This window comes from Phyllostomus hastatus, unplaced genomic scaffold (assembly GCF_019186645.2).
Source record: "Phyllostomus hastatus isolate PE091 unplaced genomic scaffold, TTU_PhHast_1.1 phas_contig_495, whole genome shotgun sequence".
NCBI lineage: Eukaryota > Metazoa > Chordata > Mammalia > Chiroptera > Phyllostomidae > Phyllostomus > Phyllostomus hastatus.
Genome location: NW_025333895.1, coordinates 3,086,780 through 3,103,750, shown reverse-complemented (window position 1 = coordinate 3,103,750; position 16,971 = coordinate 3,086,780). Strand labels below are relative to the sequence as shown.

Here is a 16,971-nt window from a genome sequence, read left to right as displayed (position 1 = left end):
CCCCCACGGCCCCGAAGACAGCCCTCCCGGAGGGAAGAGCCTAAAGGCAGAGCGAGGGGCCACAGAAGTCAGAACGCCGCCGGCACGGCCGAGCCACCACGCACAGAAGGACGGACCATCGACACAGGGGTTTGAGATTACGTGCAGAGGACGAAGAGCAAGAATGGGGGTGCCCCTGGCACAGGACGGATGACAAAGACCAGGGGTCGGCCAGTTTGTTCTGCGAAGGGACAGACGGGGAATACCCCAGCTGTGGTGGGTGGGCCTCCCAGCCCGTCACAGGGGCTCGGCTCTGCCACTGCTGCGTGACAGGAGCCACGGGCAGTTTGTAGAGGACCGAGCACGGACGTGTTCTGGTAAAACTCTACTTGTGACACTGAAATCTGACTTCCATATGACCTGCACGTCACTGGATATTATTTTTTATGTTTTCCCAACCGTTTAAGAACATGAAACCATCCTCCGCCCACAGGACACACACAGACAGGCGGTGGGGGACATCTGGCCGCGGGCCGCAGCTTGCCGACCCTAAAACAGACGACGTGAGCCAAACCAGGCACCCGCCGTGTTACTTCTGTCTCCTCTGTCGGGGAAAACCATCCTCACGCCCCGGGGAGCAGGACCACGCGGCGACCCGGGACACGGAGAGCCGGGGGGGTGGGGGAGGGCGTGGCTGGAGCAGCAGGTGCAGCCCCACGTGGCCACCGGCTGTGTGAGGCGCTGGTGGAACGGCCATCCATGGTCTTGGAGGAATGCCAGAGGACAGGAGGTTCCAGGGGACTGGACACTGGGAAAAATATTCTCAGGGAGGAGCAGCAAGAGGGCCATTGATCTGGGCCTGAGGGTGATTTCCAGTCGAGCCTGAAACCACGCTGTGAATCGGGGGATGAGCTCACAGAAAGGGGATGGCGACCGCGGGGGGCCGGCATGCCGCACAAGGATGTGCCGAAGTAACACCAGGTCTGTCGTTTTTCTTATTCCAGACGCAGCACGTGCCGACACAGAAAGAGGCGGCACCGCAGAGAAGCAGAAGGAAGAAAAGAGCAGGACAGCCTGAGGGGCAGCCCCTGTGAGCGCCGTGGGGTGCGCCTTTCTGGACCCACAGATGCACATTTTTAAATGAGCTCACACGCTGCTTCTGTGACTTGTTACTTATATTTACTCACACCTTTTCGTCAAAATCATCATTTTAAGAAGTCCTCACCCAATGGTATGTTTACTGATTTTGAGAGAGAGGAGGGGGTGGAGAGAAAAAGTGAAACATCGATCGGCTGCCTCCTGCACGCGCCCCGACTGGGGACCGAACCTGCAACCCAGGTACATGCCCTGACCCAGAGTCGAACCCGCAACCCTCTGGGGTACAGGACGTCGCTCCCACTACTAAGCCACCTGGCTAGGGCATCTAAATCATTTTTTGATGCCCGAAAAGTTAAGGACATTGTACAGATGTTTCAGAATTTCACCGTTTGCCTCTGGTTTTAGGCATTTAGGAAGCCCATCCCCCAACCTTTTTTTTTGGAAGATTATTTTTGAAAAGCATCAGTGCTCATCTTTGTAGACAAATCTTTTTGCACCCTGGTAATATTTCCTAGAAGAAACTCCCAGAAGCAGCAGAGTGAGGATCAGTGGCACACCTCACGCCCTTTCGATCAGGGCGCCCGGGGGCGGAGCAAGGGGCGTGGCTTCTTGGGATTTCGACTCTGAGTCCGCAGACGTTCCTCACCCACTTCCCGGGGCAAGAGAAGACCACTGGCTGGACTACGTCAACTAGCTGTCACGTTTGGCAGACAACGTGTAGGACCCCAAAAGGCTGGGTGGGTAAGAACATTCGGGAAGGCAGAGCCCGGTCGGACAAGGGAGGACCTCGAAGACAGGGAATGGGCTCGTGGGAGGTGGCTGAGCAGCCAGTCAGGCTGATCGGCTTCCCCAGAGGTCACAGAGGACGTGCCTGGGCAAGGCAGACCCTGGGCTAAAGGCTCCCCTCCCTCCCCTGAACATGTCCCGAGCGCCCAGGTGCTGGGGACGGAGCTACACTCTCTCCCCGCCGGTTTCTCCAGCGGCTCTGAGCCGCGTCGTTCCCTGAGCAGGTGCGGCATGGATGCCTTAGTGAGAGGCACAGGAGAAGGGATATGTTAGCAGGTATGCCCTTGGGAAAACACGTAAAAGTAAACATTGCTTTAATAACCATACAAATTAAATGTGAGCTGCTTTTCCAAATTCTAATTACACTGTTTGGGAAGCGACTTATCTTCCGAAGGACTGCAAACTCAGTAATCAAATACTTTCAGGAGCGAACCAGGGCACACCAGGAGTCCGCACCGAGGGATTAGCCCCTGGAGTCTGCAGTGGGCGTGTGCCAGCGCCGTCCGGAAGGAGAGCGGTGGGATGGGATGGTCGGTTTCGTTACCAGCAGAGCTCCGGCTACCATGGCATCGGGCGCTGGGCAAGGGCTAGGGCCAGGGGCACACTTTGCCTTGGCTGTTTTTGGAAGACACCATCGAAACCTTAACTTCCTAATACTGAACCGAGCGTGCCACTCAGTGCCAGATACTGTTCGTACGGGGGAGGGGAGGTCTCTGCTCCCTTCCAGCCAGAACGACTTGCAGGCAGGCTGCCGGTGGGTAGGCGGGCAGGCTTCCCAGCTGCACCATGGTTGCCCAATGCTGAGCTTGCAGGCCTTATGGAGCCAGCGGGTCCTGCGGGGTATTTCTGGCAGCATCACAGCCAAGCAGTCCTGGACCCTGGCAGAGCAATTTGGTGCCTGCAGCCGCCAAGGAGGCCCAAGCTGCCTGCTGCCGTGTGGGCTGCAGCCTCAACTACCTCTGTTTGGAAGATAAAATCCAACCGGCTGCCATTTACATAAATGTAACAGGAAGTTTCTGAATGGCTTCCCCTGTGTCTTGAGGCTGTTACCTCGGTACTGCTACACTAACAGCTGAAATGAACCCAGACAACACCTCATCAAAGCCAGGGGGCGAGGAAGCAGTGGTCCAGAGGCAGACAGGCGCATTCCTGCCAAACGCGAGGAGATTTCACTCCGTGGGCCCTTTTCTGCAGGCACGTCAACAGCTGGGAAAGCCATCAGAGAGCCCGGGCGAGGGGGGGGGGCAGCCGAACACTCCGGCTGGAAAAAGATTTGCAAGCTGGAGGAAAAAAAAAAGTCATCTGCTTTGACTGAGCCTTCCTTATGCGCACTCGGAACGGGGTCGCCCTGCTGGGTTTCACAGACCTGTTCTGCATCGCTCTGCCACTGAGCATCTGGGGAAATGGTCAGCTTTTCTACAAAATAGGTCATCTTTCCACACTTGTTAGGTTCCCTGTCGGCTCTGCTGATATAGCCGCGGCACAGAAGCAGCTCTCGCCGGGGCGCTTTCCTCACACAAGTGTTCCCTCCGCCCTGGGGGCGTCTGGCTCCCGCAGGAGGGCTGGGGAAGGGAGGGCTCGGGGGACATCCCTGTCCTCCCCGCTCCCCAGCAGGTGTGCCACCCAGAAACGGAACAACTGGCTTTGGCTTTTACTTCCAAACCTATTAGGGAGCGATCATAACGAGAAAAACTAACACTGACACGAATTATACCACTGTTCTATTTCATCTATTTAGTAACCTGAAGTTGCAGTTTTTAGAACGAAGATTACCTCTTAAATAACTGATTCATTATGGTACATGAGTGGATGCCATGTTCCCGTGTTCCAAGTGTCACTCACCATTAAGGGCGGGCGCTGGTAAGGGGCACCGATCTGCCACTTCCCCCGCAGATGCAGGCGCCCCTGCTCGAGGCCCAGGATAATCGGAGGCCAGTTTGCGGGTTTCCCCGGCGCTTAGCAAGTCACCTGCCCTGCCAGGCACCTAATGAATCTCAATTCCGTAATAAGGCTTGTACGTTTCCCCTCCCCGGCTGAAGGTGAAAAGGAAAACGAGGACTGATGAAGTTCCTGCCAAGGTAACACTATCAATTTCAAGGCCGAGTTCAGAAATCACAGACTCACAGGGCGGGGGTGTGACGGGCGGACCACCAGTGCAACCTCTGGCCACAGACCAGAGGCTTTGAGAAATGAGAGGCGAGGACAGACCCAGGCCTGGGAAGGCGAGCGGACCAGGCCCCGGCTCTGTGCTGCCCCAGCCCCCCGGGCCCCCCAGGAAACCCGCCCTCGGTCTGGCAGGTGAACAATGCGGCGACTATTCTCTGGAAACCTCCCTTCGAGCTTGTGAAATCCACACATTGTTTTTCATCATTAGTTTCAAAACATGCTGAGTATCTGGCCCTCCTCTAAGCGCTGCGGTGGCACAGAGGGAAGGGGAGGCCTGGCCCCTGCTGGGACCAGGCCCCTGGCAGGGAGAGACGAGGTAAGACGGATGCCAGCAGAGCCAGGGAACGCGCTGGGGGGGGGGAGGACGAGTGTGGGACCATCATGGTCGCCGGCTGCTAGAGCAGGGGCCCCGCGTACCTGATATGGCATACAGGTTGGAGTGCTGGTACTCGTAATCCGCCCGAGTGCTGTTCCTGCCCCGGAAGGTGGCGGGGAGAGTGAGAGAGATGTGCCTGGGAAAGAGACAGAGGAGAAAAAGGAGGTTACAGGGTGCACGAAGCAACCCCCCAAAGGCCCCGAAAGCCCCCAGTGCCCAGAACGGCCCACCGCAGCACGAGCAGGAGTGGGCGCCCCTGGCGAGCAGCGGTCCTCCGCCAGCCCGAGTCCCCCCAAGGGATTCAGAAGTGCCCAGACCTCGGCAGCCACCTTTGTCTACACTGGCAAGGACGTCCGAGAGAAAGAAACGGTTTCCCCAGCCTACAGCATGCCCAAGGTGCTCCAGGGAGGTGGGCAACTTAGTCCAGATCTCTGCCCACCAGGCAGAACACCCCAGCGCCGCCAGAACACGCAGGCTTTGCCCATGGGCCTTCACTGGTTCTGCCACATTGGCTCCATTATCCATCCATCCACTGGCGTCCATACGTCCCCGCAGGGCCGCTGGGGCAACAGCACAGGAAGCACTTTGTGAGCGAAGCGGCTATGACTACCCTGTGAGTCCAGCGGCCTGCCGACCACTGAGAATGGGAAGGGCACGCCCCTCGGAACTGCAGGTCCGCACGTTCCCCCTCCGGCGGAGCACACAGTAGGCGCTCTGGAAAGCACCTTTGATTGGCCGGCGTGCCTCCTCTGGCACAGGTGTCGGCGTTAAAGCCACAACGCGCACGGAGATGGGTGAGTACTCAACCAAAGCAAACAGTCCATTTGGTGTAGTCCTCAGCGGCCGTTAGCAAAGGCGGAAAAACAAGATCAAAATAATAGGAGAAATGTTTAAAATCCCACAGGTCTGAGGGGGAAAACAACAACAAAAATACCTCTTCTTGGCATGAAGGGGGGCGGGGGGCGGTGTGAAATAGGTCTGCAGCCTGAGCTTTGGCCACACTCCATCATTCCCGAAAGGGAGGAAGCGCTCGCTACATGAGGAAAACTTTACGTCTCACAGGTTGCCTTCTTCGCGGACGCGTGGGTGATGGCTGGAATGACTCTCGTGCATGTGGACCCCTTGGAGGAAAGGCTGGCCAGTCAGGGCCTGTTCCCGCAGAGCCGGGAGCCAGCAAGAGCCTCCCGGGACTCCTCGGGTGCCGAGGGCCATGCTGCCGACCAGCCCGGCTCACCGGGCTGAGGGCCTTCACGGAGCACCAACCGTGCGCTCCCCCGGGCTGCCGCGGAAGCAGCAGACAGAACCACGTGGGCATGGGCCCGCACGCAGTGAATGTGCGTGATGCTGACTGACGGTGAAGGGTGAGCTCCCCGAAGGGGCTCTCAGGCCGCAGGGGACAGAGGTGCAGGGACAAACCCCCCTGCAACACGACATGCTCGGAGGAGAATAAAAACTGGGCGCTGAGCGAGCGTGGGAGGAAGGAACAACATATTCGGAGAGAGGGGACAGAGCGTTGTCCTGTTCTCAGAGGAGGGCAAGGGTGTTACAGGAGTACAAGGGGCTCCCTGGGCGGTCAGGGACAGCCTGCAGGGGCAGGGTGAGGGCACGCTGGGGACAGGAAACGGGAAAGACAGGCCAGGGCCAGAGGGGACAGATGTCTGGGTTCTGGGCCCCAAGCGGACGGTTCCCAACCCCGCCCCGCTCATCGGCGCGGGGATGAAGGCAGGAGAGCTGCCCGGGAACTTGCTAACAATACAGATTCACAGCCCCGGCCCGGGGGAGTCCGGTTCAGAGGGCCCGGGGTGCCGTCCAGAAGTCTATTTTTAACGAGCTCCAGCAGCGACTCTGAAGCCGGGCCAGGTTCGGGAAACCTGAGAGGGCGAGGAGCAGCTGCGGAAGGGCTGTAAGCAGTTGATCAATGCCCCTGACCACAGCACTTAGTCAATGAAGCTGAGCAAACACGAGGATGAATTATTGACTGTGGCTGTGGTTGAGCAGAGCTGAAATGATGACAGGTGACCCTGCGGAGAGTGCCTGCCACGGGCCAGGCCCTGGGGTATGACGCGGGTCTCCCGCGTTCTCCTACGGCTCCTCACGCTGCCCTACAAGGCAGATACAGGGCAAGCTGCCCAGCGTACAGGGCTCAGTGCAAAACAAAAATGTGGGGCTCGGGTTCAAATATCATTAAGAATTTCAAGATGGGGACGGCAGAGCATTAAGCAAGCACAGCCCGCCCCCCTGCAGGCACAGGGAGCCGCGGGACTGGCTGGCTGCACAGTTGTGGCGCTGGCTGGGGTGGGTGCTGTAACTGCACCCGCTGTACCAACGAGGGGGTTTCCAGCGTTTCCCCGGGACGAACTGTGCTTCAGGGCTGCCATGCTCTGAGATTTCCAAGCTTTGAAAGCTCTAAAAGGGTGCATTCAGGGAGGCTCACGGAGGAGGTGGGGCCAAGGAGGACTCGGAACAGGGGGCAGCCCAGCCATGCGGTGGCCTAGCAAGCGCCTGCCACGCATCAACAGAGACCTGGGGGGGACTCAGCAGTGGCTGGACAGGCAGGGCCCTGCCTTTGCAGAGCTCACCCTGCAGCAGGGGACATGAAAACGCCCACGAGGTCACAGGACACATGCTCACAAATGCAGTCACACGTGGAAAGCAGGAACACTAACTACTGTGCCGTGCGGGGCTCTGTGCAAGGCTTCCCCGGACCGAGGACAGGACCGTGGCGGGGGGGCAGTAAGGATGGGCAGGGGAAGGGCTGCCTTCCAGGCCTCCTGAGTGGCCGGTAGGGTGGCTGAGGGAAGCCCTGGAGGGAGGCCGGGACGGCCGGAGCCTGAAGGCCAGGGAGAGGCTACTGAGCCACAACACTCAGGACCCTGCACAACAGCTGACTTTATCCGGAAGGATTTGTAAGCAGGGATGTGACAAGATCCAATTTGCAATTTAAAAAGCTTGCCTGCCTGTGGGAAAGTGAGGAAAAAAAAGATTGCGATGCCCTGGGTGATGGGAATGGAGCAGCAAGTTATGACGGAGATTACCATGACCCTGCAAACAATTATGCAGCACCTACTGCGTATGGAGCCATAACAAATACTGCCAAAATGACCTGCAGCAATGCTCTAAGGCGAGTGAACAGTCTGGGGGTAATTTGACGGCACTCGGACTTAAAGAAGTATACACAGAGAGGTCCAGGCGCCTGGCTGCTTCGCTGCCCGAGGCCCAGCACGGCCTGAGTTCCCGGCCATCAGATTTTGCCTGGCGGGCCACACTCTGAGGCCCGCCCCCTTGGCCTGGTTCTCTTTCTTCCGTGCTCTCTGGCTCCTCCTCCAACCTTTTAGGGGTTGCTCTTTTCGAGGGTTCTGGTTTAGCTCCCTTCTCACTCCATCCACACCCTGGTCTCTCTACCATTTCACACCAGCCCGGCTCCCCAGTCTCTGCCTCCTGTCACTGCCCATTTCTCCCTTGTCCGGCTCCTGCACGCGCACCCTCCAACCTTGCTGGCTGCTTTCTGGCCTCCCTCACTCTCATCCCTGCCCCAGGACCTTTGTACTTGCTGCTCCTGCTGCCTGATACGCTCCTCCCCAAACCCCCAGAAGCTGGCTCCCCTCCCCAGCCAGGCCGCCCCCCGATGAAGTGCCCAGCCTGGTAGCTGGCTCGCTCTCGGAGCTCTCTCCCCTTCCCGCAGAACCCTTCCCAGTCTAGAGGGCTGTCTCATTGGTCTGCGTGTCTCCAGAGCACGGCCTGCCTCCTGCTTTCTCTTTCCGTAGCCCCGGGGCCTGGAACAGTGCCCTCCAAACCCTGGGCACGTCCAAAAATATGAGGGAGACCCTGTAATGTCACCTAATGCTTGTTAAGCAAGGGAACAAATATGATTCTTCTAATCAGAGAGACAGACTCTCGGGGAACTTCAGGAAGGCCTCACACTCATCTCCTCCTCGCCGCTGGAACCGGGCTGGTTAACGGTTTGGAAAGTGCAATTATTTTTGATTCATGGATATTTTTCCATAAACAGTAAATATATTCATCATGGCATTGCTTATAAAACCAAAAACTGGAATAAAATGAAGTATCAAATAATTGGGGACTGGTTAAAGATCACAGTACGACTGTCCGGTAAGATATCTTACACCTATCTGAAATATTTTAGCAGCCGATAATGGCAGAACCCAGGCCTATCACCATAGCGTCTAATGAGAAAAGATACATGGTAAAACCCTTATTTCTACACTGGGAATTGGGACTGTTGACCCAACACTCTTTAGCGGCTTCCCTGTCACGTGACCGTCGGTGGACGCAGAGGAAAAGAAGGCCACCCCGTTCACGTTCACGGCACTGGGCGATGCCAGAGGAGCGAGAGGGGTAAGCCTCCAGCAGGCTGACTCCACCTTGCCCGGCACCTGGGGGGGCAGGCCTCCTGGCACCGCCCCCAGCAGGTCCTGGGCCAATGGAGTGAGGGACTGACCACCGGAGGCCAGCTGTGTCTGCCGCTTGACTCAAATGATGGATTATTATTCTGAAATCGGTCGGGTAACCGGAGAATGCTTACCAGAACAGCCCCTGGATGCCCGGGGCCCTTCATTGAGCTGTCCTCTCTGCCCCCCACCCATGGAGCCGCCCAGAGGAGACAGGGCGCACCCCGCTGAGCGATCACCTCTCTCTGCAGGAGGGACGGGCTGTCCTGTAGCAAATCCCACGAGCTGCCAACAACAGCTCCAGCTAAACAGACGCTGAGGGGAATTTCATTTTTTCCTCCGAGTCAGTCTAGGCACCTGATTCAATTAACATGGCCACTGCGCTGCAGACAGCTCCATAGAAAAGCCCTTCAGTTACGGAATGCATTTTATTACGTGACAATAGTTGCCAGCACGATTTATTTCCTTTGATGGGATTCTGCTTTTTCCTTGTTAATTTAAATCTGTATTTTCTCGTGCTGATTCCAGGTCGGTGTGAATTTTTAAAACGTGACCATTAATCTTCCAGACCCAGTGGCCGCATAGAATGGAGGCGGCCGCTGCCCAGGAACCAGGGACGCCTGCTGTGTCTCCGGCTGCCAGAGGGGGGCGTCGAGACACACTCAGGGTTAGAGATGGGTGTCGCTTTGATCTCCCACCCCTACACACACGCACACACATGTGCACACACACGCACCCCCCCCCAAACAAACTCCGTGACCTGAGATTACAACTCCCATCCAGTTTCTCGGGGTGGATGGCTCTGCTAAACTACCTCCCGGAGCGAGGGTTTCTGTGTGCGCCCCAGGGACCCCTGAGGGCTCCCCAGACCGTAAGACCACAACTATTTTCATCACAACACGAAGACGCCGCTGGCCCCTCTCACTCTCACCCTCTCACAGGCAGAGGGGAGAATTCTCCAGAAGCCACGCCACAGGATGATGCCACTGCTCTGAAGTCTGCTTGTGTGTTCTTGCGTTTTCCATTTTTTGTTTTAATTTCTGATACGGCTAAGTGTAGATAAACATAACCCACACAGACAAAAACTTCGGAATCCTTGATTTTTGAGCATACAAATGTCCTAGATGAAAGAGTTTGAAGGCCGTCGTTCCAGGGCAATGTGTTAAATGTAACTCTGCAAAAGCCTGCGTCGGAAGTTCTGAGGCATCTGAGGGTTTTGCTCTGACCTACTGTTCATCTGCCTGAACCCACGCCAGGGTGGATGGCAGAGCCATAAAATGCGTGTCCACGTACGGGAAGGAAAAAAGACCAGAGCGGGAATAAAAATATCAAATGGCCCAAGACATTCATGGGCCTGTTCTAGAGAAGAGGAAAGGAAGGGGGTGAAACCATGAAGTCCCGAGACCCAGGGTTTGATACTTTTTGTTTAAATTCATCCCAGCTGAAAGAGCACAGCGAGGCAGGAGAGGAGTCAGACGTGCCCGCCCCCCGTACTCCCCCGCCCCCCCAAACCCCCCCAGCACAGACACGGTCCTGACTGGGGATCGTGATGTTCCTGGGACACAGCCACCGCGGCTGCCCGACCAGCCGGTGGCCCCCTTTTCTTAGTGGCAGCGATGGGCCCCTTAAGAGAGCACACCTGTGTTTACGAAACAACGTGAGCACGAATGGCGGCAGACTCGCTGTCAAAACAGCGTGTCCCCCAGGTGATGAGGAATTACATTTGTTTAGTTACCTTCCCAGGTGTAAAAAAAAAATCACTAGTTGAAAATACTTAAAAGATTGAAAAAATTCAGAGGAGGAGGAGCAAGTGGTACATGCCCTCGAAAGAAACCAGGTCCCTGTGGTTTGTTCGGCCAGTGACGGCTCCGGCAGCCTCTTGTCACCGAGGTTCTGCAAAAACCAATGAGACCAGAGGAAGGGAACGAAGGTGCAGAAGACCACCTGCCGAGGGAGGCGAGGGAAGCGGAAGGGCAACCCACACGGCCCGCCTGTTGGCCAGCACCAGCCTAGAAGTACGTATCCTCACAAAGGCGCGTGGAAAAGGTCACAGGGCAAGATGAGAAGAACATTACCTCTGGGAAAAATATTTACTGTCGGACACAGAAAAAGTTACCTGCGTTAGAAAGAACGTAGAAATAAAATTCTAAAAATCTGAATTAGTAACATAGCAGAGAAGCCCCCAAAGGCTTTCCAGAATGCAAAGAACACAGACATGATAACAATGACCAAGAGTATGGAGAAAAAAGACCAACCTAAATATTCCAGGTGTTGGAAAGGTAGCAGAACAATGAAGACAAGTAACAATAAAAAAGTTTAGAATGTCCCTGATTAAAAATAAAACTTAAACGCCCTGGCTGGCGTAGCTCAGTGGACTGAGTGCGGGCTGTGAACCAAAGTGTTGCAGGTTCAATTCCCGGTACATGCCTGGGTTGCAGGCCATGACCCCCAGCAACCGCACATTGATGTTTCTCTCTCTCTCTCCCCCTCTCTTTCTCCTTCCCTTCCCTCTCTGAAAACAAATAAATAAAATCTTAAATAAATAAATAAAACTAAAATATAGAAGCTGACGGGGCTCTCAGCATTCCAAGCAAAATCAGTAAAGTGACTCACAATGAAGCCAACCCTGACCTCGAGACTTAATGTAACGTCACGGTAATCCACGCAGCGTGGCACCGGCAGGAAGGGCGGCGCGCAGGATTGATGGAGCAGGACGGAGACTCCAGATACAGAGCCACACATACGTGACCCATGGAATGTCACCAAAGGTGCCAAGGCAATTCAATCATCCTTTCAATAAATGACACTGGAACACTGGATAGCCACATGTTAAAAAAAAAAAAAATCTGGGTGCTTACCTCACACCATACATACACACGTATAGAAAAAAGGACCCGAGAGCTTCGTGGGGCTATTTTGGAAAAGAAAAAAGGGAAGGAGTGAATTGTGGAGTCCAGAAGGCTTAGGGGTTGATGCTCCTTGTTTAAGTGCACTTTCATTTAACAGGTGTGCCATGGCGCTTTCCAGAAGAAAACATAGGAGGGAATCTTTGGGACCTTAGTTTGGGCCAAGATTTCTGAACTAGGACACAAAAAAGCACAAACTATACAAGCTTATCAAGTTATACTCTAAATATTTGCAGTTTACCGTACATTGGATATACGTGACTAAATACTTCCCTGCTCTAAAAAACTGTTGGAAAAACCATAAGTGAGGAAGCCAGCAGGGTGCGCAGTCGTGCAGAGAAGGCGAGGAGGGGAGACGCCACCGAGAGATGTGTCCTTGCCGCTGTGACGGCGCACCGCTCCTCCACCAGACTACCTGCCCGGAGACAGCCGGGCCACAGGATGTGGACGGGAAAGCCAGTCATGTGTCAGAAAGTTTCCCCTCCTGCCGGCTGTCTTTCCTATGTGAAGACGACAACAAGAGAAGATCATGTGTGTCCTTTTCTCTGAAAGAAAGACGTTTAACAGGCTCCAGGTGACTCAGAATTAAGACTTCAGAATGGGGAGGTGGCGGGACAAAAGGACCGTCATTGACTCTCTCCCTCCGGGATCTAGCCTGAGGATGTAAGGCCAAAATAACCCTAGTTGACATTGGCAGGGCTTACCCTGCACTCGCAGCACGCACTCCCCACCTGGACCCTCCAGGGAGGCGCCCAGACCCGCTCCTCTGACAGGTGGTCTCAGAGAGGGTCAGCAGCCCGCCTGAGGGGCACAGCCTGGATCTGTACCCCGATGGGGAGAATGACAAAATTCAGCTCTGGAGCATGAGGCTCCGCTCAGAACCTGGAAATAACATTATGTCTGACTCAGAATATCTTGCAAACATCTAATGATGTTTACAGGTTTTCTGGGAGGGGGTTGAAGGAGGGGGCTTATGACGTGATTCTGAGTAAGGAACGTGGGACACACACAGGCCATGTGGGGAGGGTGACGTGGGCAGAAGAGGCAGGAACTGGGTCCTTGGCCAGTGTTTATTCAGAGCCAGGGATGGGCGAAATGTCCGTATAATACGAAGCTGGGGCAGAGCAAGGAGAAAGAATGAGCCAGATGTTTTTGTATCAACATGGCCAAATTTCAAAGAACAGCTGTCAGGTCAAGAAAGAAAAAAAACAACAACAACAAAAAAACCAACCAACTCCAAAACCAAGTGGCAGAATTACATACAGGGTTTAAATACCACACAAACAATCTATTTCTGTGGTTACACACAAAAATACAGGCCACAGCACAAAGAAGGACCCAAAGGCTCAGCCACCCCGCAGTGGTGTCCCCGTGCTGAAGGTGGGGCGGTGACTAGGAGTGGCGCTCGCGGTGTGATCAGCAGAAGTCTCTGAGACGACGGTGTGAATTTCCCACCCCTGCTTTTTCATATTGTTGTATGTGTTCATTTTCTTTCCATGAGAACTCATTCCTCTATTTATCGGGAAGAAGAGAACACGGCAATACCAGGAGGAGACGTCTCCAAGTTGTTGGGAGCGTCAGAAGAGCTGGTGCAGGAAGGCGTCCAGCTCTTGGTGCGAGAGGGACATCTTGTTTTCTAGATAAACGCGTCTGCTGGTGGACAAGGACCAGCAGTGACGTGCAAAGGAAAGTCACGGAACGGGGCTGGGAGCAGCAAGAGGCCACGACGACTGAGTTAGGTGGTCAGGGGGAGAAACAGCACAGAGCAAACAGCTGAATGAAATTCCACTTTTCCCCCCCGCAAACCACCACTGGGAAGAAGTCATCTGTGACACACAGCTTCTGTGCCAGGTGTAAGGACGTGCTTAATGAATGCCATTTAATGAAGAAAAAGGCTCTTATAAAACACCTGGCACGAGCAGGGCGAGGGAGTCACGGGCCAGGGGCCTCTGCTACACCTGCTGGCATTTTAATAAGCGCCTTCTCCAGCCTCAGCTCTCCGAGGCTGGTCAGCAGTGTCAGAGCGAGGTCCCTGACCGTCGCCCGCGCTCGCTGACAGTTGAGGGACGCTCATTTCTCAAGGACCATCTGCTCCGGTATTGGAGCGCCCTGGAAGGCAATTGAAACGAATCATTTTCTGCTGGAAGGGCCTGACTAGCACCCTCCTCAAACACTTCACAGCCGGGATTCCCACTCCTGGGCCCCAGCGCTTCCCCACCGAGACTCTGAGCGAGGATTCAGGTCTCTGAAGACCCGGAGAGGCGAGGAAATCTTGCCATTTTTGTTTCATAACTCGGCGCTACTAAAACAGAAACTCAGTGATTGTAAGGACTCCGGGCGCTGGGGTATTTTTAGGCGTGGCAATTTTCCTTTTCTCTTTGATTTTGGAGCCGACCTCAGACAGAAATCTCCATGTGCGGAGTTCGCTATCACTTCTCAGGGCGTGATGAGATTTTTGTTTGTATGTTTTTGTTTTGTAATCGACACCAGGAAAATCAAGTGAGGTTTTTGTAAAACGTGAAACATACCTCTTTCCTCCACAATGACATTCATTAGCTCATACACTTTCTAAGCCCAGGCCTGAAACTTCATTGACCCAGTGAAACGAGGCCCTCCAAGGGGAGGCGGACCGCGGTGCCAGCAGGCACGCCAGGCTGCTGTAACGAGAGGCTGCGATTGGCTCGGTCCACCACTTTTTCATGGAGCTCCTACTGGACGCCCAGCACTGTGTTCGGCGCTGAGGTGGTTTTAAAAAACTGGATGATGAATGTATTCTTAGTAAGGGGGAAGGAGCCAACTGAAAAAAGGCTACAGACTATGATTTCAACTACATGGCATTCTGAAAAAGGCCAAACTACAGAGACAGTAAAAGGATCGGAGGCTGCCAGAGGCGGGTGAGGAAGATGATGTTCAGGCAGAACACAGAACATTGGGGGGGGGCAGTGGGGTTCCTCTTCACGGTACTGCCATGACGGACACATACTGCTGTGCACGTGTCTAAACCCACGGAACGGGCAGCACCGAGCGTGAACCCCGAGGGGGACTGTGGACTCTGGGTGGTTATGACGTGCCAGGGCAGGTTCATCTTGATTTTAAAAATATATATATACTATTCTGGTGATTGAGGCTGATTAACGGGGCCAGGGGTGCGTGCAGAATCTCTGTACCTTCTTCCTCTCAGTTTCGATGCACACCTAAAACTTCTCTAAGAGAATAAAACATGTAAGCAAAAAAAACCCCCCAGAAGAACATAAAAACAAACAAACAAAACAAACGAGACACACGTCCTTCCCTGTTTAGGAAAGTAAACTCAAACACAAGCATAAATCCCCTAAATCGTAAGGTAGAAAGCTCTAAGTGTCAGAAGATGTGCAAACAAAAGGCCGTGAGGTCACAGGCTTTCATTTCGGAGCAACGGCGACAAGCAGGAGGACACAACGCACGTCCGTTGAGCGCGGACCGCGCACCCGGACGCTCCGCCGGGCCCGGTGGTGCACGCCCAGGGACAGGGAGCCCTGGTCTCTCCTGCTGAGAGGAAAGGCTGCCGCGGGGGAGCAAAGGCCTGAGCAATGACACGGCAATTCACGAGTCAAGACAGACCTAAGAGCCGTCACAACGCAGGATACGGGCAACGAGGGCTTCCGGAGTCACAAATGAGAAGTGACTTCTGACCCCGATGGCTGGGGGGTGGCTTTCTGGGGGAGGGGGCACTGAGGGCTCTGCTCCCACAGCCACCCTGGACCACGACAGTTCCCACTTCCTGGGCACTCGCACTATTCTTCACACTCACCTCCCACCTTCACGAGCCAGCAAAGTAAGCTTTATTCTGGGGGGACAGGGGGTCAGAGAGGTTAAGAAGCGTGTGCACCTCCAAGGCCACAAAGCTAAGGAAAGGGGCTGGGCTGGAATTTGGGTGTAGGCTTTTTCCACGATGCCATGCTACTCTGCCCAGACAACGCAGGCACAGAGTAAGTATAAATGCAGACTTGTTCATTTTCCGTTCAAGCAACCCATTTGCCACGATCAATGTCAGTTCAACCTACCAACCTGACTGTATAATGAGTTTTCCTCATGGCCAACACAGACACACGCACACCCCCGAAACGAACCACTCACTCTGCACTGGACGACCGAGGAAATCACAATTCCAAACTCCCCAAGTTCCCAAACGCAGGGCTTTAAAGTGTGTGCAGCGCGGCAGCATATGGCAAATCAATTACTAGTTTAAATCTTAAAACAAAAACATGGCAAGTGCGGTGCAGAAATAATCAAGAACAACGGTTTGGTTTAGATTACAGTGAGCCGCCAGAGTTTTGAATACAATAAATCATCATTCCAGGCAATGGGAAGCCATATTGACACTTATTCCTAATTTGAATATTTAATTAGGGTGAAGTTCTTCATCAAATTATCGCAGGACTGGGAGAAAGCCTGGAAGACTTACACAATTACTACCTTAACCCCTTACCAGCTGCTCACCTGTGAGCGCGGCGATTCTGTCCCTGCTCTGCAGCGAGGGGCGCCTGCACCCACAGGCCGACCTGCAGCCCTTAGAGCCGTGCAACAGTGACCGAAGCCACCGCTGGGGCAGGAAGGAGCCCACAGATGACAACAGAAAGGTCTGAGGCGTGCACTGCTCCGACATGAGCTCTGGACCGAGAGCTCGTGCACGGGCACCCGTGGTGCGCCGGGCGTGGCACTTCCGCATGTCCCCCCACGCAGCTCTCACGGCAATCCTGCAAAGAGGGGCTTCTTGCCTGCACTTGGCAGAAGGGGAAACGGGTGCTCAGCAGAGGGATATATCTTGCTCGAGGTAACAGTGGTGGTGAGGTGTAAAGCTGGCCAAGTGCCTCACCTCACTCACACACCCACACACACCCTTGTGCTTACTAAAAATAATGACAAGGAGAACACTTAAAGGTCGGCAAAAACACACCCAAAGCTGTACTTTGGGTCTTTGGCCTTGTGCAAACAAATGGCAGGGACAGGCAGCCACATGCAGGCCTGCTCAACCAGCGCCCTCAAGTGTAACTCTCGGGCTCACAGTGCACCACCGAGCTCCCCGGTGGTCCGGGGGAGGGGGTGGGGGACGGCATGCTGATGCTGTGGGCAGGTGAGAGGCAGCAGGCTCAGGGACCCCCGCAGCCACCCTGAGACAAGGCACCCATGGGCAGGAGCTCCGCTGGTGTCCAAGGCAACAGGAATGCCAATATCAGGACTAGAAAATGTGAATTTATTTTTCTTCTTTCCA

The 16,971-nt window shown here is 54.7% G+C and overlaps 1 protein-coding gene across 2 annotated transcripts in view; it reads right to left on the bottom strand.

Annotated features, from left to right (window-relative positions):
* MVB12B (multivesicular body subunit 12B) overlaps window positions 1–16,971 on the bottom strand; it is a 153,410-nt gene that overhangs the window by 65,075 nt on the left and 71,364 nt on the right. For both annotated transcript variants that reach the window (XM_045846354.1, XM_045846355.1), the window contains exon 7: window positions 4,447–4,541. In XM_045846354.1, the coding sequence (XP_045702310.1) occupies window positions 4,447–4,541 (95 nt within the window). The remainder of the gene's footprint in view (window positions 1–4,446; window positions 4,542–16,971) is intronic.